General features: G+C 32.8%; 1 protein-coding gene across 1 annotated transcript; it reads left to right on the top strand.

Moving 5' to 3' along the window:
- Nucleotides 1-26,991, top strand: LOC134718340 (uncharacterized). The gene is made up of 11 exons (XM_063580836.1): nt 1-233; nt 711-1,199; nt 4,725-4,831; nt 6,228-6,681; nt 11,759-12,528; nt 13,156-13,186; nt 15,984-16,255; nt 18,562-18,589; nt 22,589-22,915; nt 23,691-23,990; nt 26,657-26,991. Exons 1-11 carry the CDS (start codon nt 20-22, stop codon nt 26,989-26,991), a joined length of 3,327 nt encoding a protein of 1,108 aa, XP_063436906.1. The 5' UTR covers nt 1-19.

The raw sequence follows: 26,991 nt of genomic DNA, 5'->3' as shown, positions 1-26,991 counted from the left end.
AAAAGGGCAACAGTCTGCCATGTTAAATCGTTTATTAGGGAAGGGCAGCTATGAATCTTTTGATATGAGATGCATGGTAACTGGCCAATTTTCTGTTGGGAAGTCGACTCTTGTTAAGCTGTTAGCTGGAGAAATTATACCTGATGGTCGACACCCGACAGATGGGATTTCTCTGGTAGAAGGTCGCTGTGGCCTAGATATTCTTACTAAAGAGTGGATTCTTGTTGATCCAGGTGAGAAAGGGTACAAGTACAAACATCTGACCACATTTAAAGAAACTATTGCATGGACTGCGCTATCAGTAGAGATGTTATAGCACTGATTTAAATTAGTTTCACATTGTAGCCATTTTTTTGTGCCTTCTATTCACGCACCATATTAATTCAATATCAAATCTGATTTGTGTATGAAAATCTTAACAATTTACTAATCTTATTAGAACGATGTTAAGGTTTTATATTTTGAAATTGAATTTAAATGTTAAAATTAATCAATGAATTAACATTTATTTTCCATAATCAATAATGTCATAAATCAATCAGTTAAAATATGACTCTCTTTAAAATATGTTAATAGCATTATGTAAATGTTACACATGATAAGATATGATTCTTATCTTAATTCTGATTTTTCTTACATTCTTCACTTGGTTTTGACAGCCTGCAGCTGTTTTGGGTTTGATTTGCCTGATGTATTGAATATAATTGCAGACTCTTATAATGCCCTGGATGTTGTGTACCATAAGGTTTTAATGACCTCTCTGGAAGAAGAGGAGGAGAGTGAACTAACCAAAAAGTTCATCAAAGCTGCAGATACAAGCCCAACTGGTTATGCCAAAGCTACACTTTCCTCTTTGCCCTCAGAAGAGTCTGCAGCAGCACAATGTCCACCATCTATGAAATCCTCCAATGTGCCTCACACGGTAAAACAGATGGAAAAGAAAATGAAAACAAGAATGACTAAAGAAGAAATTAGAAAGAAAATGGAAAAGGTCCTCAAAAGTGGGAAGTATAAAATGAAAGTTGGACGTCTTATCTTCTGGGATTTTGGTGGACAATACGTTTATTTAACAACACACCAGACCTTCATGACGTTCCGGGCATTGTTTCTTGTAGTATTTGATGGGAGCAAAGAATTGCATGAACAGGTCCCTGATGTGATGTGTTTTCCAGGGCAGCACATGACGCCAACGCCAGCAGGTAATATGCATGTTATTTACATTCCGATAATGCGAACAATCATTTCTATAACAGCAAGGTGATAATTCAAAAAAATAAAAAATTGTCTTTTCTAAATATTTAAGCAAACCAAAATGTTTACGTAACTTGTTTACATTGCCACTTTGAGATTGTCACAAACTACCATATTAACCTCAATATGTCTCACATTTTGAAACATTGATATGAGGTTATACAATAATATTTATCAAAGATACCAGGTTTTATTTTTTTGTATTTTGAAAAGTGTTTTGTATACACAAAAATGATCAGTTAAATTTGAATCAAATTGAGTGGCCAACTCTTTTAGGAAGTTAGAGCATGAGCAAACAACTGAAAATTTTCAAATCAGTTGGCAGAACAATAGAATGACATCATGATACCGTATAGCGGGTTTTTTTCGCGGGGTGTAAATTTTCGCTTATTTTCGCGGAGAGAACAAAATCGCCAAAATAAATTCCGCCAATTTAAAAGTGTACATGCAAATATATTGAAAACAGTTTCGAAACCGCCAAAAAAATAACCGCAAAAATATTTCGTATACCTTATTCAATGAAAATCGCGAAATTTTACACCCGCGAAAATAACCCGCTATACGGTATATTGTGATAAAGCTCTTTCCTGAAAATTTCTTTAGATTTTAAATGAGTGAATTCTCACAAAAAGGAGCTGATGATTTTATCATAAGCATGAACAGAGTGTTGCACTTATTGACAGACAACATCACATTTTTATACCACAACATCACATTTTTGCGGTCGTATATTGGTTTGACGATTGCTTCAATGTCATCATCCTGAGACACTTTACTTTTCGCACATTAACTGTAGTTTAAGTAAATGCATTTCTATGAAATTTTACCATACAGTTCAATATCACAAAAGGAAGTTTGGGATGGATTTTGGGGGTTATGGTACCAGCAGTTAAGGAATTAGGGGCCAAAAAAGAGCCAAAAATAAGCATTTTTGTTACTTCCAGACATTAACTTGTGTGTTAGTGAATTGATCTCTCTGACCTTGTACCACAAGGTTCCAAATCACAAAGGGAAGGCTGGGATTGATTCAGGGGGTAATTGCCTCAAAATTTTAGGAATAAGGGGCCAAAAAAGAAGCAAACAACAAACATTGTTCTAGTTGTACTAATTGTACTACAAGGTTCCACAAAGGGAAAGCTGGAATTGAGTTTGGGGGTAATTGCCGGAAACACTTAGGAATTAAGGGCCAAAAAGGGGCCGAAAATAAGCATTTTTCTAGTTTCCAGACAATAACTTGTGTTCAAGTGTATGGATCTCTAGCTCAATTGCACAGTATTGCACAAAAAGCAAGAAATCTTCAATTGCACAGTATTGCGCAACAGCAAGAAATCTTCAATTGCACAGTATTGCACAAAAAGCAAGAAATATTGAATTGCACAATATTGCGCAATTGCAAGAAATATTCAATTGCACAGTATTGGGCAATAGCAAAAAATCTTCAATTGCACAGTATTGCACAATAATAAGAAATATCCAATAGCACAATATTGTGCAATAGCAAGAAATCTTCGATTTCACAGTTTTGCGCAATAGCAAGAAATATTCAATTTCACAGTATTGAGCAATAGCAAGAAATATTGAATTGCACAATATTGCGCAATTGCAAGAAATATTCAATTGCACAGTATTGGGCAATAGCAAGAAATCTTCTTTTGCACAGTATTGTGCAATAGCAAGAGATATTCAATTGAAATGTATTACAATTTTTTTAACCCATTAAAATTTTGTTAGATAATTCACCACATTTATTTAGTGTCAGAAACTTATATTATGTCAAAAATTTGATAACAATCAAATTCAGACAGTATCAAGCTTGAATATTGTGTCCAAACATGCACAAACTGTTCAGGGTTCTACCTCTGCGGTTGTATGTATGTGTGTACCTTGCAAGGTCCTCATGTCAGTCAGACAGTTTTCACTTGACCTCGACCTCATTTCATGGATAGGTGAACAAGGTTAAGTTTTGATGGTCTAGTATATTTGGTGTATGGAAGAATTGTAAGTTGTACATGTCCTACTGGCAGGTGTGATCCGACCTTGACATCATTTTCATGGTTCAGTAGTTATAGTTATTTTTTTGTGTTTTGGTATGTTTTTTATACAGTATGCCATTGGTCTACTATATTTTGTATCTGAAATGATTGTAGGGTGTACATGTCCAACAGACAGGTGTGATCTGACCTTAACCTCATTTTCATTTGATTGAGTTTTCTAGTATTTGTTTCTTATACTATATATTATAGGTCAACTATATTTGGTGTATGGAAATATTTTATGGTGTACATGTCAGTCTCCAGGTATCATCTGACCTTGACCTCATTTTCATGGATCATTGATCAATGTTAAGTTTTTATGGTTAAGTTTGTTTCTTAGATACTTTAAGCAATAGTTCAACTACATGTTTATGTGATGCATAGATTGATTGTACGGTGTTCATGTCTGCCTGGAATGGTTCATCTGACCTTGACCTCCTTTTTATGGTTCATTGGTCAATGTTTAGTTTTGTTGGTCATATCTATAAATTGTTTACCAAACTTTTGAATTTTTGAAATACTTAGTCTTTTCTACCCAGGAATAGACCACCTTAGCTGTATTTGACAAAACGTTTAGCAATTTTAGTCCTAAATGCTCATCAACTTCGTACTTTATTTAGACTTTTTAACATTTTTGAATTCTAGAGTCACTGATGAGTCTTCTGTAGACGGAACGCGGTCTGGTGTAAATACAAAACTTAATCCTAGTATCTATAATGAGTTTATTTAAGTCTGTTTCTTAGAAACTATAGGCAATAGGTCAACTTCATTTAGTGTATTGAATGATTGTTAGGTCTACATGTATTTCTGTTTACTTTATCTGACCTTGACCTCATTTTCTTGGATCATGTTAAGTTTATGTGATAGTTGTAGTTAAACTTTATATGTAGGACTATCAACATAATATAAATGCTTAGTAAAGAAGGTGAGAAATTTCAGTGTGTGCACTTTTGTTGTTATTCCTGAAACCTATTTTTGTTAAAACTTTGTATTAAGTAGCAGCAAAACAAATGTAATCCTTATTTTTTTCATATATGTTTATTTGTTGTAAAAATAAGTTAAGCAATGTATTGTCAAATTCACAATTTATGGCCTAGTCATTAAGCAATGTGAAAAAAATGTTTTCCTAAAGAAAGTCAGATTGTCTTATAATGAGTTAACCAGAAAACATATTTAATGTTAGAATGTTTACATACTGATTTCTCAAAATATCTACCCAAAGACTAAAAATTATAGTTTTGATGAATTTTTTCTTCATATACCATCCAGATTTATTTCCTTATTTTTTATGCCTAAAAAAGTAAGCAGGGGAATGGAATTACTTGTTAAATTTAGTCATGAATTTGTATTCCATCTGCTTCCTTTGTTTAATATTCACATAGACAAAGATGAGAGACAGTTTATACTTTTTTTATGACAGATTTTGATTTTATTTTGTAGTATTCTTGCAATATTGGGTCAATTCCATCCTGACCTATTGTAAGGTTGTATATGCAGGCATTCCAAAGATCTTGTTTGTTGCCACTCACAAAGACAAAGTACCATTGGTGAGTTATCTTATGTTAGAAATATAGTAGTTAGTCATTGCCATTTGAAACACTTGAATAATGTGTAAAAACTGCTTACATAATGATAATATGCCGATATGTCTTAACTTGACCAAACTTCGTGTAAAGCTACACTTTTAAAAGAACAAGATCCTAATTGATTGGCGGGTAATAGACTTAAGATCAGATTAAAGGGCCTATAACTAGAGTAGAATATATGAAGAACCACTTATAGATAAGAAAATTGATATTCGGTTTGCGTTTGTATTAATATTCAAAAGTAAAATCACAAAAATACTGAACTCAGAGGAAAATCAATTTGGAAAGTCCATAATCACATGGCAAAATCAAAAAACAAAACGCATCAAAAACGAATGGACAAGAACTGTCATATTCCTGACTTGGTACAGGCATTTTCAAATGTAGTAAATTTTCATGAAGATTCTCTGCAGTGTCACTCTCGGTCATGGTCTTTTCACTTCAAACAATTGCTCAGTTTAAATTGTAAAAGTTTGTATTTTCTTGGCCGTGTCACTCTCGGGCATAGTCTATTGACTTTAAACAATTGCTCAGTTTAAATGTTAAAGTTTGAATTTTCTTAGCCGTGTCACTGTCGGGCATGGTCTATTGACTTTAAACAATTGCTCAGTTTAAATGTTAAAATTTTTTTTCTTTGCCGTGTCACTCTCGGGCAATGTCTATTGACTATAACAATTGCTCAGTTTGATTGTTAAAGTTGTATTTAAGTCAGTTTTATTTCAACAAATATTTTGACAAAGTGAAAGTTTAGCATTTAGTGGTTAACTTCTGCACAAGATATACGTCTTAACTGTATTTTCAGTGATGTAAGTCCCCAAAATATTTGAAATTCCAAAACGTAATACAAATGTTGATGAGTTGATGAAATAAAAAATCTGGACAGGGAATGCATGAGGACGATTCATGCTTTGTTTTAAAATAATTATAATTTTTATCAACAAAAAATTGAACTATAACAATATCCATATGTTCATGCAAATACCCTCTTGACCTGTTTTAGATGTATTGACAACTTATTAAATGTGACTTATTTGTTTACTTGTGTTTCTATACTAGGTAGGTAATTAAAAGTGAATTACTAAACACAAATATAAATAGCTAGTGTTTCTTTCAAAAGACTCTTTTCATTTTATTCCCCTTGGAATGTAAGATTTAACAACTGATAACAGTTTCAGTCTGTTATCTTTGAAAGTATAAGATCTAGGTTAAAAGTGTAAAATTGACCTATAAGAGAAGATGTATGTCATTTGAAAATTTCAGATTGTAGTACGTGTTGGAATATTCCACCATTGAAGATGCATATAAATCACCAGGTGTGCGATGCAGTATCAGTGTATTATTTTTTTATGTTTAACAGGAGAATATTGCGACCAGACGTGAAGAGCTTTACAGAGGAATTGAGGAATTGTTTAAAGACCACGAGGGAAAACATCATCTGGTCCTTAGACCTCTAATATTTGTCAATGCCAAAGATCAAGCCGACCCAGAAATAGAAGTTCTAAAGAAAACAATTACAGAACTTACATTCGACCACCCATGCTGGGGTGAAAGAATGCCCAATGCTTGTGTGCCACTAGAGCTAGAGATCGCTGAACTAGTGGCAGAAGGAAAGCAAATAATGTCATTGGCTGAAGTTAAAGAATTAAATGCTATCAGCGAGGTGTCTGTCCTGTCCCCTGAGCAGTTGACTGATTTCCTACATTTTCATCATTCTCTGGGGAAGATTGTTTATTTCGATACACCCCAACTGAGAGATAATGTAATGATCAACCCCCTTCTTATGGTGGAAGTTATGAGATCTTTTATCACAGGTGTGTATGTATTTTCATTATGTAGTGAATATATACTGCAGGTAGAAATGATCAAATATCCAAAAAGTGTTTACCTACCTGTTATTAGAGCGTGACAGACTGTTTAATAATATCCTATACTAATATTTGTTTTGGTGAGACCTTTTATGTAATATGATTAGTAAAAAAAAGTAATATTTTTTTATCCACAGTGTTAATAATTGTGAAATGCATACAATTGTTTAACAGATTTCTGAATGAAAATATTGGTTTTTTAATTGGTGATGTACGGCAGCAGGCAACCGAGCAGTTTACTCAGATACTTAGAACAAATTTCAATTGTGTGGCGTCACTTTTAGTATACTAGAGTTATGTCCCTTTAAAAATGGGTAAATAGCTAATTTTTGTGTTTCCATTTCCTTACTTAAGTTTGCCTCAACCAGGGACTTTCTATACTAACGGGACTCGTCTCTATTGTTTTTATTTGATTACTCAGCCTCCTGTTTAAAGCTACCACCCTACAATAAACTTATTTTTGAATCTCTGATATACAATGCTAGTAGTTATTTGAGTACTTCACAGTACATTGTAATTGTATAATTATTATTAGTTGTATATATAAAATCTGATTAATAGCCGTTTAAGATGACAAAAAAATATAAGATTTTGAAAGAATGATGAATTATTTAACTGAGACGTATCGTTTTTAAGATCACCCCAGTTGTTTAAAATGGTTTACATATCACACAAGATGGCGGCCACTGACAATTCAACGAACAAATTCCTCAAAGTTCAAAGATCAATATTTAAAACGCGATTCGAGAAATGTTTTGAAAAACAGCATTTTGCAATGACAAAATGTATAAAATTTCATAAAAACGATTTTTTGATAAAATTGAGCATATAGTTTATTTGTCTGATAATTTAGATATCGTTATAAGTGACCAGTCCCGTTAGTAAAAAAAAGTCCCTGCCTCAACCAAACTTTAAAAATTCTACCAAAAAACAAAGATCACGTTCGAATTTTGGTGCCTTCCCTTTTACCGTTTTAGAGTTATGACTTTTACAAAGGAAAGAAATGCGGAATTTTTCGTTTCTGTTCTCCGACGTATGTTTACCTCAATGAAATTTTAAAAAACTTAAATATAATGCTTATTACCAAAAAAGGTAGATCAATTACAAATTTGGGTAGTGTCACTTTTACTGCATTATGCAAGCTGGGGCATCATCTGTGTCCCATAGACACATTCCTTATTTAGTTTTTTTCTCAATTTAAACTGAAACTGATATTTATTAAGTAAAAATGTATCGGTATAACTATAGAACTACATGGTTTCAAAATATAAAATATATTTGAACAATGCTAAAAACCTTGCAAGTAGTTCTATCTCGTTATGAGTTGGTTACCAACACAATTATGTTTTGAGACAATGTGTAGTTGTTATATATTCAAACTGAAACTCTTATATTAGGCTTTTTATAGACAGTGAATGTATACATGGTTAGTGTGACATTCATTTTCACTAAACTAACATACATTATATAATTATTGTTTAGGGACCAGCTGATGCATCCCTAGGGTTGCAAGATGTGTTTTATGTGTCGGTGGCCTTTTGCTGTTCATTGCACTTTGGTCGATAGTTGTCTCTTTAGCACATTCCATGTTTCTATTTTCAATTTTGTTGCAGGATCAATGCATTTTGACCACAAATGAAACACAATTGCAAAATGGTATAAGTGCCCATCTTGATGCCTAGTTTAACAAATTATTCATTGGTTCGCGTTTTTGAAACATTTGTCAAAAGATACAACAAGTTTTATTCACAGATTTAAATGAAACTTGTATTTTGATGGAAGATATCCTGGAGTAATCAATTGTCTGAAATTCTACAGACATTTATATTCCATGATTATGAAATATCAACTATTCATGTTTAGTTCTCTCATCATGTTGTAACTGTGTCACTTTCTATTTATATTGGGGAACATATTTCATCCTGAAATCTGAACCTCACCAATGAAGCTTGAATTCCTGCTAAATTAAACCAATTGTTCCAAACGGTAAAGTTGAAAGTAATTTTTACGGACACCATCACGAGTTGGTTGACCGTTATGAAATATTCGTTTCACAGATGATAACAGATATGTTCCTAATGTCGTATCCATAATTCTGTACCCTTTTCACAAATAAAACCTACCGAATTAAACTTGGTACCACTTTTGTATTTGTACTAACATGAGCAACACGGTGGGTGCCACATGTGGAGCCAGATCTGCTTGCCCCTGCTAAGCAACTGAGATCACCACAACATGCACAAGTTTTTGGTGAGGTTATTGTTGCTTAGTCTTTAGTTTTCTATGTTGTGTTCTCTGCACTATTGTTTGTCTGTCTTTTTCTTTTCTAGACATGATGATGTCAGTTTATGAGTATGAATGTCCCTCTGGTACATTTTGCCCCTATTTTATAATATCATATTTGTCTGTTTGTCTTTTTCTTTTTTAGCCATGGCTATGTCAGTTTATGAGTTTGAATGTCCCTCTGGTATATTTCGCTCCTATTTTATAATATCATATTTGTCTGTTTGTCGTTTTCTTTTTTTAGCCATGGCTATGTCAGTTTATGAGTTTGAATGTCCCTCTGGTATATTTTGCCCCTATTTTATAATACATGTATCATATTTATCTGTGATACATTATCTATGATCAATCTAGTGATCAGTTATTGAACTTTTTGATGTAAAACCATCAAATCATAGAATGACACATCTGGTTTCCTACGAAACAGGTTCAACAAAAATATACCCTTGAATTTAACAGCTGTAGAAAAATAACCTTGCATTTCACTGCAAAAAAAATAATTCTTGGTCCTTCAAATATATTTTGGGGATTAAGAAGCACCATTATGTTTTTGTGCTTTTATAGAATATTTTGGAAACTCTAGATGACATGGTTACACAAGCTTGTAAACATGAAAAAAGAGGGGGGATTTGATTGGTGATCTCATATGCAATGAAATCTTATACGAAATGTTTGACTGGACAGAATAAAACTTTACTCATGCCAATTTATCAAGATAAATTTTGAAACCGTTTTTTTTAAATGTCAATTCAACAAAGACTAAAAGGAGAAAAAACAATGGTGATATTAACCCTATCGAGAGAAGCTGCACATGCAGCTTTGACCTGTAATGAACTCTCATTTTTCTATATTTCATTATTTTTCACTGAAATATTGCAATCCTGAAATATAGTAAGTGGATTAAGTCTCAAAACACATTTGTGAAAAATTTGCATTAAAATGAGGCTCTACCATTAATATTAATAGGCTGAGCAAGCCTGACACAGAGTTTTGGGGAGCTTATTTTGACTTTTTCTTTAAATGTCCTATTTTGGGTTTTACAAGAAAACATCTTTTTAAGTTGCTCTTTAAGGAATATACTGTAATATGTAAATGAAATTCTTTTGAAGCAGTAACAATACAATGTGCGTATTGTTATGCTTTTACTTTTCTACACTGGTTAGAGGTATAGGGGGAGGGTTGAGATCTCACAAACATGTTTAACCCCGCCGCATTTTTGCGCCTGTCCCAAGTCAGGAGCCTCTGGCCTTTGTTAGTCTTGTATTATTTAAATTTTAGTTTCTTGTGTACAATTTGGAAATTAGTGTGGCGTTCATTATCACTGAACTGGTATATATTTGTTTGGGGGCCAGCTGAGGGACGCCTCCGGGTGCGGGAATTTCTCGCTACATTGGAGACCTGTTGGTGACCTTCTGCTGTTGTGTTTTTTTATTTTGGTCGGGTTGTTGTCTCTTTGACACATTCCCCATTTCCATTCTCAATTTTATTATTTACTAGTGGTAAAAAAAACAATGTAATCAATTATTCATGTTTGTTTGTTTTATATATCAAACCCCTTACACCATAGTCAGGTGGTGATGTATAGGGATTATAAAAGCCTGACTACTGAAAATAAATAACTAATTACTAATAGGGAAGCATTACATGTCTCTCTCTGGAATTGCACGTAAATTTCAGTTTTACGTAAAAACTTATTGAGCCCTCCATGGAGTCAGCTAACTTATAGCTCATTCAGGTTTAACAATACAATTACGCATTTATTATCACATTTCTAACATAAATAAGTAATAGTTTTTAGTCTTAAAAGTTAGAGGGAATGAGAGATATAAATGAACTAAAAGTACCTTATAAATGAGAACACAGAGGTAATTGTGTGCTGTTTACCATCTTATAGATATCTTTAATATCATATTGACCCATTTTAACTGAGATGGATATTTTGATCATTTATTGGTCCACACTATATTCTATCATGATGCGGCATGGTTTGAATTTTTTTAAGACATTTTGCTTAAATCGTGTAGATGTAGTCTTACATTAGGATGAAATTCTCTAAATTTATTGAACTGATAAAGACAAAGCTTAACGGGGAATCTTCAAATAACCAGTATATCAAAGAAAAAAAGCACATTCAGTTAATTTAACATAAATGTATTCTTTATATATATACGATCACAGCTTGGGAACTTACCTCAAAACTAAAAAAATACACTCCCCCAAAAAGAATGTACATGTGTATTAAATCAAGGTAATAAACATTCAAAATATTTTTTGACTTAAAATAAATAATAAATAAGGAGTAGACTTTATACCGAAAAATTGTGCTAAAAGCTGGAAAAAATATGAAAGACAGTAATTGACTGACAAGATGTCATCATGGATGACTGCCATACAACATTCTTAGTGTTTCTTCCACAGAAAACATGTACAAACCATGCAAACATTTGAAATCTAGCAGTTTTCCCACAGCACATGCAAGCCTTGTTTCAGATAATGTTCTTCCAAATGGGAAATTATTTAACTTTGATCACCAAATCCCGTAATAACAGACTAGACAAAAAAAATGTGTTCTGATATAAAAGACATTTAATTGAAATATTAGAATAAATTGTTTTTTCCAGTGATGATCTAAATTAGTAATACCAATTGTTTCATCATGTTGCTTTTTTAGACCGGTATTACCTCATAATATAAACTATATTTTAAGTCTGATAACATATTCTTTTTTTCATATTTATAGATGTTGCATTTTGGCCTAAAGAAAATAAAACAAGAAAAACCTTCACAAAAATGTCTGCAAATGGAATGATACAAAAAGAAGACCTCTACCAGATTTGGGAACAACAAGAATTCCGTCAGATTTTACCATTTAAAGAGTACATATTTGATATGCTGATACATCTAGATATCGTATCCGAACAACGGAGATATGATACAACAGGGAGTCGTCTACCAATAGAAAACTTCTTTGTACCCTGTATGCTTACACAAAGAAATAATACAGATTACTTGACACAAGAATGTAAACCAGAGAGGACTGTTAGTTTGGCCTTTGTTTTCAAAGGAACCATCATACCTCCAGCCTTACCAAACCGTCTAATATGTGCATGTCTGAGTATGTGGACATTAAAAGAATACCAAGGACGGAAACTTATGTTTTCCGGGTTTGTGGGGTTATCGTTTGATAAAGAGCATGATATTGTTGTCTGTGTAGAAGGAAATAAGATCTTACTGTACCTAGTCCACAAGCGCTCCAAGGGCCTGATAATACCTGATATAGCCACCAGTGTCCGGGATTGTTTGTTTGTTACTTTAGAAAGAATCTCCGAATTTTATCAGTCCTCCATTGATTGTAAAGCCAGCAGCAAGTTACCTTTCCTCACCGAGTACTCCTGCTCGACATTAAACTGTTTCACTTCAGAAAACAAGTTGGTCTCCGAGACTGAGGAATGTCTTTGTAAACACGGAGAAAACATTAAAAATAACTGGCGTATTTGGAATAAGAAAAAGGTATGTAAATAGTTTTATAGGTACATCATTGCGATAAATTAAGAAAGGATTTCTAAGCCTGTGCATAAGTGGCCAAGTTCCCTTGGATAAGATAGTTACTTTATTTGCATTATATGTTAGACATTCAATCTTTCAACATTATGTAAGAAATATGATATGGTATATGATTGTCAACGCGACAACTCCCCACCATAAACCAAATGACGTAAAATTCAGAAACCTATGTTACATATCAAGCTCTTAAAGTCGTTACGTAAAAATGTTTATACATTCACAGACAAATTTATATCTGTACAAACTTTTTATGTTGGCATGATAGTAAAGAGCAATAGACGAATGTATCCGACGGAGGGACAAAGGATAATAATTTTTCTACGGCACCTCTATGTTTAAACGTTTTTTTTGTAAGGTAGAGGAGTGGATTAATATTTATAATATTTACCTGACTTTGCTTGTAGTAACTGTCAGCATTTGTCAATATTGTATTTGTTTTATCATGTGTGCTTTTGTCATTAGTTTCACACATTTTACAAAGTGAAATGTTCTTTTGTGGACCGATGAGCAAGTAGTTTGTTTACATGGAATTATACAAATACTTGAATTGTAGGGTTATTTTCTATTTTATAGGAGCAAAAGCAGTGTGATGCTAATTGTCCAGGTAAATGTATCATTAATCTCTCTGCACTTCCATATTATTGAGTTATCATGTACATGATGTAACTATTTCAATATCCAATTTAATTCCAATCTCATGACATAAACCATGCTACTGATATGCTTTACCTTTGTGCTGTTGACAATATTTCACATAATTCAGATTGAAACTTCTTTGGAAAAGTAATGGATTTTAACCATCTGTGTTTATACAATAACAAAAGATATATGTATCAGACACTTTCAATTTAGAATATATGATTTGCATGTTAAGTTAAGATTAATTGCTGTAAATAACTAAAATATATCCTATATGTATGTGTAAATTGTCTACTTTTGCTGTCAACAAATACAACTATGTGCTGTACATAAGGTAATACATGTAGGTGTATTTTGTGAAGATAACTTCGAAGAATTTAGAATTAGATTACTGCATATGTTGCTAAAATTACGAACTTCCAATGTTGAATAATTATATCATCTTAACTCGGTATATAACGTACTCTCTTTACACATGCTACAACTTATCTTTCAGTGTTTTTAACAAGTTCATTCACTGCTATCAAATAGCTTATTATAAACTATTATAATACAATATATGCACATAGTTAAATGAACTATTTTTGGAGTGTAAAAAGTTCTTTGGATGTTTTAAATAAATTTCGTGTTTTTGATCGTCCCTTTGATTCTGGTTTTTTTTCTACTCTTTACACTACACTTCTACACTATCTTATCAAACAAAAGTGTTCCTATTTAATTAAAAAGTATTTTGGTAAATATGAATGCAAATATATGTGCTGCAACACATTTAAAGCCTTCTTCTCTAAAGAGAAAGGTACATTATATATGCTAGGTATACTTAATGAGGGTGTGATGAGATGATTGAAGCTGTTATTTTCCCCCTTGATAACAATCATGTACGATTCGGAAACAAAGTTTGTCAACAGGTTGTAGGCATCCCTATGGGCATTAATTGTGACCCTTTAATAGTTGTTTTGTGTTTGTACTGTTATGAATCACAGTTTAAGACCAATCTCAGTAAAGACCCGTCTAAATTGCATTTAATTGATAAATTCAACAACACTTACCGTTATCTTAATGATTTTTTGTCATTGAATAATCAATTATTTTATCAATACACTGCTTAAATTTACCCAAAGGAACATACTTTGAATAAATCAAATTTAAATGGTAATAACTGTCCTTTCCTATATTTAGATATTTCGGTTTTAAACGGGAAACTCCACACTAAAATTGTCAATTATCCATTTCTAGATGGTGATGTTCCTTTGGGACTATCTTCAGTGTTTATATTTCACAGCTCGTTCGCTATGCCCGTGTCTGTTGTTACATATTTGATTTTAACGAACATAATCTATGTATTACTGGTAAATTATTAAGCCAGGGATTTCGTTACCATAAATGACTTAAAACCTTTACTAAATTTGTCCATAAATATAAAGACTCGGTTTTGAAGTTTGGTTGTACCTGTAGAAAACTTGTTTGAAACGGGATTAAACACATCCTGATTTTTACGGAAATTTTGTTAACTGAAATTTAGAAACGTCCTAGTAATAAAATTAATGATACCAATGTTCTTGCACCAGATGCGCATTTCGACAATACATGTCTCTTCAGTGATGCTCGTGGCCAAACTATTTGAAATCCAAAGCTTATATACAAGATGAAGAGCTGTAATATAAAAGTTCCAAAAAGTAGAGCCATTTCCATGAAAGGAATCAGAGCTTTGCACGAGGGAGATACATTCCTTTATTTATAATAATTTCTATCATTTTGTAACAGCAAATTTGAATAACACAAAAAAAACGTATTTTCTTGCCAGAACCGAAGTAGTGGCAACAGGGCTGGTGATACCCTCGAAGTCTAATAGTCCACCAGTTTTCTTGCACCAGATGCGCATTTCGACAATACATGTCTCTTCAGTGATGGTCGTAGACAAAATATTTGAAATCCAAAGCTTATATAAAAGATGAAGAGCTATAATCTAAAAGGTCCAAAAGGTAGAGCCAAATCCGTGAAAGGAGGGAGATACATTACTTAATTTATAATTATTTCTATCATTTTGTAACAGCAAATTTGAATAACACAAAAAATCCGTATTTTCACGCCAGTACCGAAGTACTGCCTACTGGGCAGTTAACTGTGAGTACTCTCAGATATATACTAAGTGTAGTTTTGTTGTTGGGATGTAGAAGTTACCGGTCACGTCCACTTGTATTTATAGTACTGGTTTTTATAGTTCGTTCTTATGTTGTACTATTATACCACTGTCCCAGGTTAGTGGGAGGGTTGGGATCCCGTTAACATGTTTAACCCCGCCACACTCTGTATGTTTGTGCCTATCCCAAGTCAGGAGCCTGTAATTCAGTGGTTGTCGTTTGTTTATACGTTACATATTGGTTTTTCGTTAATTTTTGGTACATAAATTATGCCGATAGTTTTCTTGTTTGAATTGTTTGACATTGCCATTGTATAGCTGACTATGCGGTATGGGCTTTGCTCATTGTTGAACGCCGTACAGTGACCAGCAACTGTTATTTATTGTGTCATTTAGTCTTTTGTGGAGAGTTGTCTCATTGGCAATCTTACCAGTTTTGTGTTTCTGTTGGGTCGTATTTCTCCTCTAATATTTGATGTGTTTCTGTCAGTTTTGGTTTGTAACCCGGATTTGTTTTTCCTCTCAATCGACTTATGAATTTCAAACAGTGGTATACTATTGTTGCCTTTAATTATAAACTACATCTCCTTTATATATATATGTGTTTTTATTTTCATTTTAGGTTTGAGTGAAGATGCGTTATCTCAGATCCCAAGTAACACAGAGTTGCTTCGTCTGTCTGTTAATTGTGAGACACGCATGCTACACGATTTGGCTCTCCATCTTGGAATGGAAGAAATGGTATGGAGTGATATGGTAGAGAATTACCCAACAAATACACAGATGGTAAAATTTTTGACACTGATGCATTTGAAAGATAATGATGAAATTACATTCACAGAATTGGAAAATGGATTGAGAGAAATGGAAATACCATCACATACATTATGTGTGGTAAGTAAATATTACTGCAATTGACTTTTGCTTTTTTTTTTTTATATATATATTTGGTAAATGGTATGGTTTTAAGGTGTACATGTCTGTCTTGTAATGTTTATCTGCAATTGACCAAAAAATTGCATAGGACAGTACCAAGACCTTATAGAGACATATGCAATGTCATATTAAATTATAGATTCTAGTTTTTATTTTGAGTTTGTTTCTTTCAGTTTTACTTCAGTTTTTCTTTATTTGTCTTCAATATACCATGTTTCTTTTGATTTTACTTCAGTTTCCCTTTGTTTGTCTTCGAGATATCATGTTTCTTTCGATTTTATGATTTTTTAATGACTCTCTATCTGAACATACTAACACCAGGTTGTTGGTGAGCCTACAAAATTAATTTCGTGAAAGTGAAACATAGCAATCCTTGATTCTGGTTTAGGCATTGGCCGCAACATCAACATTTAGGTCCAGTCTGTGGTAAGGGTTTAATTAAATGTCATTAACTTTTTTAATCCTTTCGGGAATATTATGAAATATGGATAGATCCTTGTTAATGACAAAACCATAGTATCCAGTTCTTGTTGATATCGGGTTATATGACCGTAGGCTGTCTTTGGAGGTCACATCGATGGTTAATTAAATGGCATCTAGACTTGTATACACACAAAGTAGGGATAAATATTATCGACCACATGCTTCGTGAATTGTTTATTTAGGACTTTTTTTTTTATAATTTAAATATACATGTTAATAGTTTTAAATTATATGGTATAATTTGAGTCGAATCGATAAGCATGCATTTGACAGCCAATGTCCCTTTAATGATACATAGACTTTTAACAGTTTTTAACAAGTAGATATAGTCTAAGGTTAAAGTTTGTTTCACATCAAATACCCTGTCAAACCTTCCTAGAATTTTATGAAACATTGGCAGAAGCTTTTTAATTATTACCGGTAATAGATAATGTCTGATGCAACGTTTTGAAAATATATTTTCATTTTCAGTATCCTCTTGAAAGTTGGACTAACTTTTTAGTTAACATTTACCGACATTTTGGGATTATTTGTTTTTACATGCTTAGTTTGTAAGCCTTCATAAAACTTGGACAGAAGTTTATCTTCTTGACCGAGAAGTAGCATTTAAAGAGAGAAAATCGAAAAATTCTGTATTTAACTGATAAATTGACTGAGTTTTTATTAAGTCAACATTACATTGACACGCAGCAGCAATAGGAGCCGAGACAAAGGGTTCCATGGAACCCCTTAAGAATATTTGAAATAATTTTTACGTTAGGCATTTCTGGTCCAGGAGGACCGAGGGGTTTTATTTGGATACAAAATTTTTTTTGTAATTATATTTCCTTTATTTTCACTTACGAGAAATTGTTTATACTATAGACGGTATGTGATATATATATAACTTAATTAACATTTTTTTGTTGATGTTATAGTGAAACTCAAAATTCAGTATCTACTATTTTTTTGTTTTGGCGCTTTGCTACATAAGTTGGTCTTTTGTAGGAATTGTTTAGTGATTTGACCTGTTATATCTGTCTGGGTTACTCACCCAATGGTGTCCCTTTAAACAAACAATTGTCATACAAGTGTGAGGTTTAACTGACTATAAACCAGATTGAACACGCTTTCTTTTCTGAAAATGCCTGTACCAACTAATGAATATGGCCGCTGTTTTTCACCTTTTCAGTTGATTGATATCGTATAAATTGGTCAAGTTTGATAAGCGTCCTGTTTCTCACCTTTTCAGTTGATTGATATCGTATAAATTGGTCAAGTTTTGATAAGCGTCCTGTTTTTCACCTTTTCAGTTGATTGATATAGTATAAATTGGTCAAGTTTTGATAAGCGTCCTGTTTTTTTCACTTTTTCAGTTGATTGATATCGTATAAATTGGTCAAGTTTTGATAAGCGTCCTGTTTTTCACTTTTTCAGTTGATTGATATCGTATGAATTGGTCAAGTTTTGATAAGCGTCCTGTTTTTCACCTTTTCAGTTGATTGATATTGATATAAATTGGTCAAGTTTTGATAAGCGTCCTGTTTTTGAATTTGTCTTTGCGTTTGGTACTTTTGCTAAACTTTTTACATTAATTTTTGCTAAGGTTAAGTTTATATAATATTAATCTTTGACCAAAACCGTCATAAGCAATGAGTAATTTGAACATGTCTTTATGATTTTGTCTTGACCCTTTACTTCTGTAATAACTGTAAAAACTTGTATCCACATAACATGGATCAATGGTAGATGTAACTTATCACCCTGAAATAAATTAATGTTAAATATTATCATATTTGCAGGTACGTCAGAGAAAACAAGTGAAATCTAGTAAGTACTTTGATATCTTAAGATTTGTGCATGGTATATTTAAAAAGTGCTATGTTTTTCGTACTGTTCTGTATCGAAAAAAAACATAAATGTTATGCTTACCTTGGTACAATGTTCAACATCTATCTGCATTGAAATTTTCAGATGAAGCGGACAACACGTTGTTGGGTTGCTGCCCCTGAATTGATAATTTTAAGGAAGTTTTGCTGTTTAGGGTTATTATCTTGAATAATATTATAGATAAAGATAAACGGTAAACAGTAATTATGTTCAGCAAAGTAAGATTTACAAATAAGTCAAATGACCTAAATGGTCAGTTGACCCCTTAAAGAGTTATTGTCCTTTATAGTGATTTTTTGTAAATATTTGTAATATTTTACAAAAATATTCTCCTCTTTAACTACTGAGACAAATTTAACCAAACTTGTCCATAATCATCATAAGGGTATCTAGTTTGAAAATGTGTCTGATGACCCTGCCCGTGAACCAAGATTGCTGACATGGCTAAAAATAGAACATAGGGTAACATGCAGTTGTTGGCTCATATCTCTGAAACCAAAACAAATCTGATAGGATTACATTGTTCATTAGGTCAAAATCTTTCTGCTTTGAAATTTTCAGACCAATCAGGCAACCTGTTGTTGGGTTGTTGCCCCTGAATTGGTAATTTTTCAGTGATCGGGAAGGACGTGCGCCCTGCGCCTATAGCGCATATTCACCAGAAATGGCGCATATAGTGACAAATGTAAGCGCCCACGTGGCGCACGATATTTTTCACATCGTTTCGAAACGTTTAGATATCGTCAAATAGATTTCCGATCGTGTTCCGTGCCGCATGTGTGTGGAAACAACTGTAAAATGTTCCTCCAATCATTGGAGCACCTATATATTTTTAGGACGTCTCGGGTGTTTTCCTATGGTAATAGAACCATGCGGTTTAACGTCTCGGGTGTTTTCCTATGGTTATAATAGAACCATGCGGTTTAACTGATAACCCAAAAAACGCAATTAACCATCATTCATGATATAATTTTTTATAAACAACTTTACATTTGTGAAATTTGGCTATTACAGACGAGATTTAACTCTAATATATAATCTTTTGATTTAGTTTAGCTTGCTATTATTTCGATTGAAAACCCCTGAATCCATTTTATGAATATAGTTTTTGTCTCCATTATAGGCGCTTAAATGTCCTTGTCATTTTTTGGTCTTTGGCTCGTTTTGACATTTTGTAAACATGACTTCAGCGAATTATTATTTTGTTCTATCAATTAATGGTACTCTCTACTGTTATTCTTGGCATCTTGATGAAGCAATAATAATAATACAAGAAGTGCACAGGACGTTCCTGAAATGTCCTCTAATACGGAACGTCTGGAATGAGTATGGTATCGACGAAGACCCAAATTTAATGTTAAAAAAAACATGAACATGAAAACAAGTCAACAGTAACAGTTTAAACATTGTAAATAAAGGTTTATCTTTAATATTGTCCTTTTTGGAAGAAGTTATTGTATATTCATTGAAATTACAGAATCACAGGAACAATATTATTTAAAATCATAATTTTTAGGTAAATTTGTACCAACACCTCTTTTCCAAAACATGGGAAAATAATGATACTTTTTATTTTTTTACAGAAGTCAATTCAAATGGCCCACTCATTTGACAACATGGCCCATTATTTTTTAAAATGGCCCATTGAATTTATTTTTGAGGGGCCCTGGGCCCATAGTGAAAAAAACCTTCCAGATCACTGATTTTTATAAAATTGTGCAGCTTTTGGTTAATATCTTGAATTCTTTTATACATAAGGATATACTGTACACAGCAATAATGTACAGCAAAGTAAGACCTACAAATAAGGTCAACATGATCAAAATGGTAAATTGACTCCTTAAGGATTTTTTAAAAATATTTTCCACTGTTACTACTGGACAAACTTCATTATAGATAGAGATATGATTAGTAAAGTAAGATCTACAAACGCATCACCACCACCAAAACACAATTTTGTCATGAATCTATTTGTGTCCTTTGTTTACTATGCACATAGCTTAAGATTAGCGACACAGGCTCTTTAGAGCCTCTAGTTTTCACATTTCATGGAATTGAGTAATCATAATGTTATTATCTTTATCATATAGTTATGTATTTTTTTTATTTTATTACAAAGCAGTCAGCACATACTTTCGAAAATATAATCACCATCTTTATCTTCCATGCGTGATTTGGTTGTAAAAATGACTGCCTCCCTAAATTTATTCCAATTAATAGAAAACATCAAAAGTTTGTCCATTGTATACTTTTATAAAGATAGTCACCTCCTCAGAAACTATTGGACCAATTTCAACAAAACCTAGAGTGAATATTTTTTTTAAGTATGCAGCATAAATGTTGTTCTGACAACAACCATGGCTGCTATGGCTAACCATAGAACATACGGTTACAATGCATTGTTTTGTCTTGAAAGCCTGAATAATAGTAGATAGACAAAACTATAACATAGGCCAAACGTTTTTACCAATTTCCCGAACATTGGAGCTTAGTCTTTTGTAACACAAACTTTTAAACTTAGCAATTGGGAATTTAATGATCATACTACATATACTTTTATGTGTCTTTTGTCATTTTTGTCTCACTTGTGAAAAAAGTTGCAGAATGTGAGACAATCTGGTGACGTTTTAACTATTTTGTAAAGCTTGATATTTCAGAAACTAGAAGACGTGGATGCTTTATTCTACATTGTGTGTATAGATTCCTTACGTTAAGAAGTTTATGTTTTGTATACATCCGTCGTCATTGGCCTCAATTTCATGGTTTAACTGATGTTTGAAAAACAAAACTTGTAATTTTAAGTAATGGGAATTTCTCTCTTATGCTTAGTTATACGACATATAGCTGGTTCCTTTGAATGTCTTTTTGTCAATCAGACAAGAATCACCCGACCTTAACCTGTATTCATGGATCAATGATCAGGGTTATGTTTACTTGGTCAAGTTTGTATCTCAACAAGACAACTATATTTGGTAAGTGTTATGAATGTGACGTATACATGTCTGACTAAACTTTTCCTCAATTTCATGGTTCATTCAATTTGTAGATGTTATTCTTTATGATTAGACATTGTTTTAGATACTTTTATCAATGCGTCAATCATATTCATTGTATAAATGACCTCAATGTCACGCTTCTGTAATCAAAGATGAGTTTTCCTGGTCAAGTCAATTGCACATATAAGTCAAATGTCAACTATATTTGATATATCAAATGGTTGTAAGGTATACATTCCCGACTGGCAGGTTTTGTCTGACATGGTCTTTTTATCATAGTCCATTGATCAATGTGTTGTTTGGTAGTTTGCCAGGAAATGATCATGATAATGGAGCAGTTGCATTGGGTTTATGGCACGATTGTAAGGTGAAGATGTCCAACTGGTAGGTTTCCATTTACCCTAATCCCATTTTTCAGTTTTGGTGGTTTGTTTTGTTTCCGTATTACTAGTATTCTGAAATGTATACATTGTATGCCTTAATTTAATTTTCGATTGTAACCAGCCAGTGAATAAAATGACACTAATAATAATCGATATGTAATTAATAAGGCACTCTTAAATGCCGGTCATGACCCTTTAAGAATTATCCAGTAGACGATTAAAATAATTGGGATGAGACAATAGTTAAAATTTGGAAGTCCAAAATGGGGAAAAATATGCCCTTGAATAATTATAAAATTACAATGAAGTAATGGGGGAAATATTTAGGTCCGTTTTTCAGTTTCAGCTATTGTCTCCTTCTTAGAAACTGTATACATTACCATATTTGATTTTTATCAGCTGGAAAATAAATGCAAATGTTTACCCTTGTGTCTCATAAGCATAACACGCATTGGACTGTCCAGGATAAACAATATTCCATTGTTTAAAAAAACATTCAATATTAGTCTTTGATTAGTTTTGAATACTTCTCTGTAGATATATTTGTTTTCTTATTCCAGGTATTCCTGATGATATTCTAGACTGCATTCCATCAGATGAAATTGTAGACAGATTAGCACCGCTGATAGGCAAGATAGTTCTTCAACTAGGAATAGAACTTGGACTGTCTGTAGAAGAGATAGAGAGCATCAAAGAGAAATGTGATCGTGATTTGACAGCACAGAATAAGGAAGTGTTATTTACATGGAGGAAAGATAGAACAGTGAAACCTACAATACGGGTACTTGAGCAAGCTTTTGTAAATATTGGTAAAGGAGCCAGGTGTTTAAAGGAGGTTTTAAAGGACGTTGATCCCAATACACTTAAAGCAGTAGAAATTGTAACAGGTAATGCTACATGAACGGTCTGAGTAAATAAAAAAAGACACTATATTATGTAAATCAGTTATTCAGTACATGGAATATGTATATCATAGATTTATAACAGAAATATATATAATCAGTGCTAAAATAGTTTTATTATACAATGCCACTGACGTTATGTTTGTTGAATGGAATTAAATACAATCAGGGAAATATTTAAAACAAAGATTGTCTATTGTACTTCATCATATGGTTAAGCACAAATCTCTCTTCTACCACTTTTGTCTGACATATTAAGTTAATGCTTAACCAGACCTTGATCACTATTTTCCTAATACTTGCTAAATAACGCCAAGTGATGACAGCTCTGAAAACATTTGCTGCAGGAAAAAGTAGAAAAACAAATCCCAAACAGAAAGATACACAAACTGGAAGGGGTGTGTTTTGTAATTAGTCCAATCCATACTGCTAATTTTACATCATGATCCTTTCTGAACTTATTGAGATCAATATAATATACTGACATGTTTTGTATTTCCTCTTATGCAATAAAATTGAGAATGGAAATAGGGAATGTGTCAAAGAGACAACAACCTGACCGTAGAGCGACACCTTACTTTAAATTTCGAATGACACTCAACTTGATTTAATATCTGTTTTATGACATTTCATGGCAGTTTATATGTTTTTCGGGAAACAACATTTGATGTACAAAAAAATTGTAAGAAAATTGTAAGCATTCTTTTACTTGACGATCCACTAAACGTCTTTGTAAATACACAAATCTATTCATTAACAGATAGAATCAGGGAAAACGAAAACAGAATTATACAAGATATACAAATCAGCCAAATTTTAGACCATATGATGACACATCTGGTGATATCAGCAGACGACAGACTTGGTATTGAACATTATCCTCGACATGATGACCAGAACAAAGCATTGCTGGATATTGTGATTAAAAGGAGAGAACCTGCTTACAGTGTGTTTGTTGATGGATTACGTAATTATGGATACGAAAATATCGCTAATGATTTAATATATCATTCACAGGAAACTAGTCCAAGTCCGACATTAGTATCTGCTGAAAATGAAGGTATGACTAAAGGGGTCATAAACACAAGCAAGGAATGTTTATAAAGAAAATATAAAATATTTTGGTACTTCTGCACATGTTAGTGTGACATTCCACACAGAGTGTATTAGATTTTTAAAAAGAATAGAAAATCAAATTTCACTGCATGATGCGAAAATCAATTTCACTGCATATATATGAAAAATAAATTGTTCGTCAATAGTTTCCAACATTAAGCTAAACACGTCTACACTACATCAAGAATAAACTTTATATATACAATAGCTGTGTATTAATAAATTTGTATTAATGAAACATATGAACTTTCAAACCATCTATGGATTAATACGTATCTATTAAGTGAAAGTAAAGAAAATAATGCATTAAAATAGTTCTAATGTAAAATTAAAGCCAGTTCTGTTAATACACTAAACATCTCTATCCGTATCAACTCGTTTGATAGATAATATAATGTCTAAATTATCCGTTAGTTGCTGACAAAAAAGGCAATAAAAGTTGAAGTTCTTGGTATTATTTGTAATACTTTATTCAATAGTGATACAGCTTATAGAAAAAAAAAATGTTTATTAACGAATGATAATTATGAAGTATTGTTGACTGTGTGTATGCCCAAACCATTATGTTATTTCGGTCTGTGTGTCCATTCATGCGTACGTCTGTTCGTTTTTTTCCTTCATTTCTCCGTCCGGTTGTCCGTCTCTCGTTCCCGATTTAAATTAAACTGGGTCAAGATAGTGTTTGGTGAAGTTGAAATCCAATCCATTTGAAGTTAACAATGAATGAAACCGCAACAGTAGAAAAGCTAAATACCCAAAAAGGACCTACAAATTAGACAAATCCACTTAAGACCAATTTTGCAGCATATGAGTTGAAACCTTAGTTTTTGCATAATTTTTAAATTGATAAACAGTAATTTTTATAAGGGTTTGTTATAAATCATGTCAGTACCAATGTAACGTAATGGAAGTACATAGCCAGAGGTATCAACCAATGTAACAACAACTGAACAGAATACTCTAGGGTAATGGAAGTACATAGCCAGAGGTATCAACCAATGTAACAACAACTGAGCAGAATACTCTCGGGTAATGGAAGTACATAGCCAGAGGTATCAACCAATGTAACAACAACTGAGCAGAATAATCTAGGGTAATGGAAGTACATAGCCAGAGGTATCAACCAATGTAACAATTGAGCAGAATACTCTAGGGTAATGGAAGTACATAGCCAGAGGTATCAACCAATGTAATAACAACTGAGCAGAATACTCTAGGGTAATGGAAGTACATAGCCAGAGGTATCAACCAATGTAACAACAACTGAGCAAAATAATCTAGGGTAATGGAAGTACATAGCCAGAGGTATCAACCAATGTAACAACAACTGAGCAGAATACTCTAGGGTAATGGAAGTACATAGCCAGAGGTATCAACCAATGTAATAACAACTGAGCAGAATACTCTAGGGTAATGGAAGTACATAGCCAGAGGTATCAACCAATGTAACAACAACTGAGCAGAATAATCTAGGGTAATGGAAGTACATAGCCAGAGGTATCAACCAATGTAACAATTGAGCAGAATACTCTAGGGTAATGGAAGTACATAGCCAGAGGTATCAACCAATGTAACAACAACTGAGCAGAATACTCTCGGGTAATGGAAGTACATAGCCAGAGGTATCGACCAATGTAACAACAACTGAGCAGAATAATCTAGGGTAATGAAAGTACATAGCCAGAGGTATCAACCAATGTAACAATTGAGCAGAATACTCTAGGGTAATAGAAGTACATAGCCAGAGGTATCAACCAATGTAACAACAACTGAGCAGAATACTCTAGGGTAATGGAAGTACATAGCCAGAGGTATCAACCAATGTGACAACAACTGAGCAGAATACTCTCGGGTAATGGAAGTACATAGCCAGAGGTATCAACCAATGTAACAACAACTGAGAAGAATACTCTAGGGTAATGGAAGTACATAGCCAGAGGTATCAACCAAGTGATGCTGAAAAGAGAAAACAACACGTTATAAATTTCATGCGGTCCAAATCGCTTTTCAGAACTTAATTTCCTCTTAAGTCATAAAAGGTTGATAGAAAAATACATTTCATTTAAAAACCTCTCTGTAGAGGAATATAACAAATACTGGAGTGCCTGGGCCCCTATCATAGAATAAATAATAAAGGTTAACATTTGATTGAAACACCACTTATGTATATTGCAAGAACACATAAGATTTCAATGTTATAAGATATTTATTTATTTTCAACCTATTATTGCACCATCATATATATTCAATTGTTGTTTTATTATTTAATACTTCCTTTGTGTGAAAATGTCATTCTGTATACCTTTGTTCATACATGTTGTGCTAATCTATTTGTTACAATAAATAAAATTCATTATAAAAAAAAATAAAAGGTTGATAGTTATCAAAGGTACCAGGACTATAATGCAATACGCCATACATGCGTTTCGTCTACACAAGACTCATCAGTGACGCTCAGTTCAAAACAATTACAAAGCTAAACAAGTACAAAGTTGAAGAGCATTGAGCACCCCAAACCCTAAAAACTTGTGACAAATACGGCTAAGGTAATCTATTCTATCATTCTATAGCACTTAAGAAAATAAAATCTCTCTTTTTATATTTTTGTAGGCCTTTCAGTTTGTAATGTTCCATTGTATAAAGTTCGTCTACAAAAGAATTACCTCAAGGTCATCACTGATATACAACACGAGAACATAGTAGATCATCTAATATCAAAAGAGGTAGTGTCAGTTGATGATGGGAAGAAGATAGAATCTGGTAAAACCCAACAGGAAAAGAACAGGAATTTGATGGACATTCTTTTGCGAAAAAGTGAACAGGGATTTAATGAATTTCTCAAAGCCCTAAAGAAAGACTCTATTTATGCAGATCTAGCAGATCAAATAGAAAAGACAGAAATTACTAGCACAGATATGGCAACCTTTCATCAATGCTTGAAATAA

Source organism: Mytilus trossulus, chromosome 5, assembly GCF_036588685.1.
Source record: "Mytilus trossulus isolate FHL-02 chromosome 5, PNRI_Mtr1.1.1.hap1, whole genome shotgun sequence".
NCBI lineage: Eukaryota > Metazoa > Mollusca > Bivalvia > Mytilida > Mytilidae > Mytilus > Mytilus trossulus.
Note: the sequence above shows the minus strand (reverse complement) of the source record. Positions and strands in the feature narration are given on the sequence as shown.

What these genes read in the sequence shown, in the direction of transcription:
- LOC134718340 (XM_063580836.1), top strand. Translation starts at nt 20, where the DNA reads ATGTTAAATCGTTTATTAGGGAAGGGCAGCTATGAATCTTTTGATATG. An exon ending in TATGAGATCTTTTATCACAG is followed by an intron (nt 6,682 to 11,758) that starts GTGTGTATGTAT and finishes TCATATTTATAG; the next exon opens with ATGTTGCATTTTGGCCTAAA. An exon ending in GTATTTGGAATAAGAAAAAG is followed by an intron (nt 12,529 to 13,155) that starts GTATGTAAATAG and finishes TCTATTTTATAG; the next exon opens with GAGCAAAAGCAGTGTGATGC.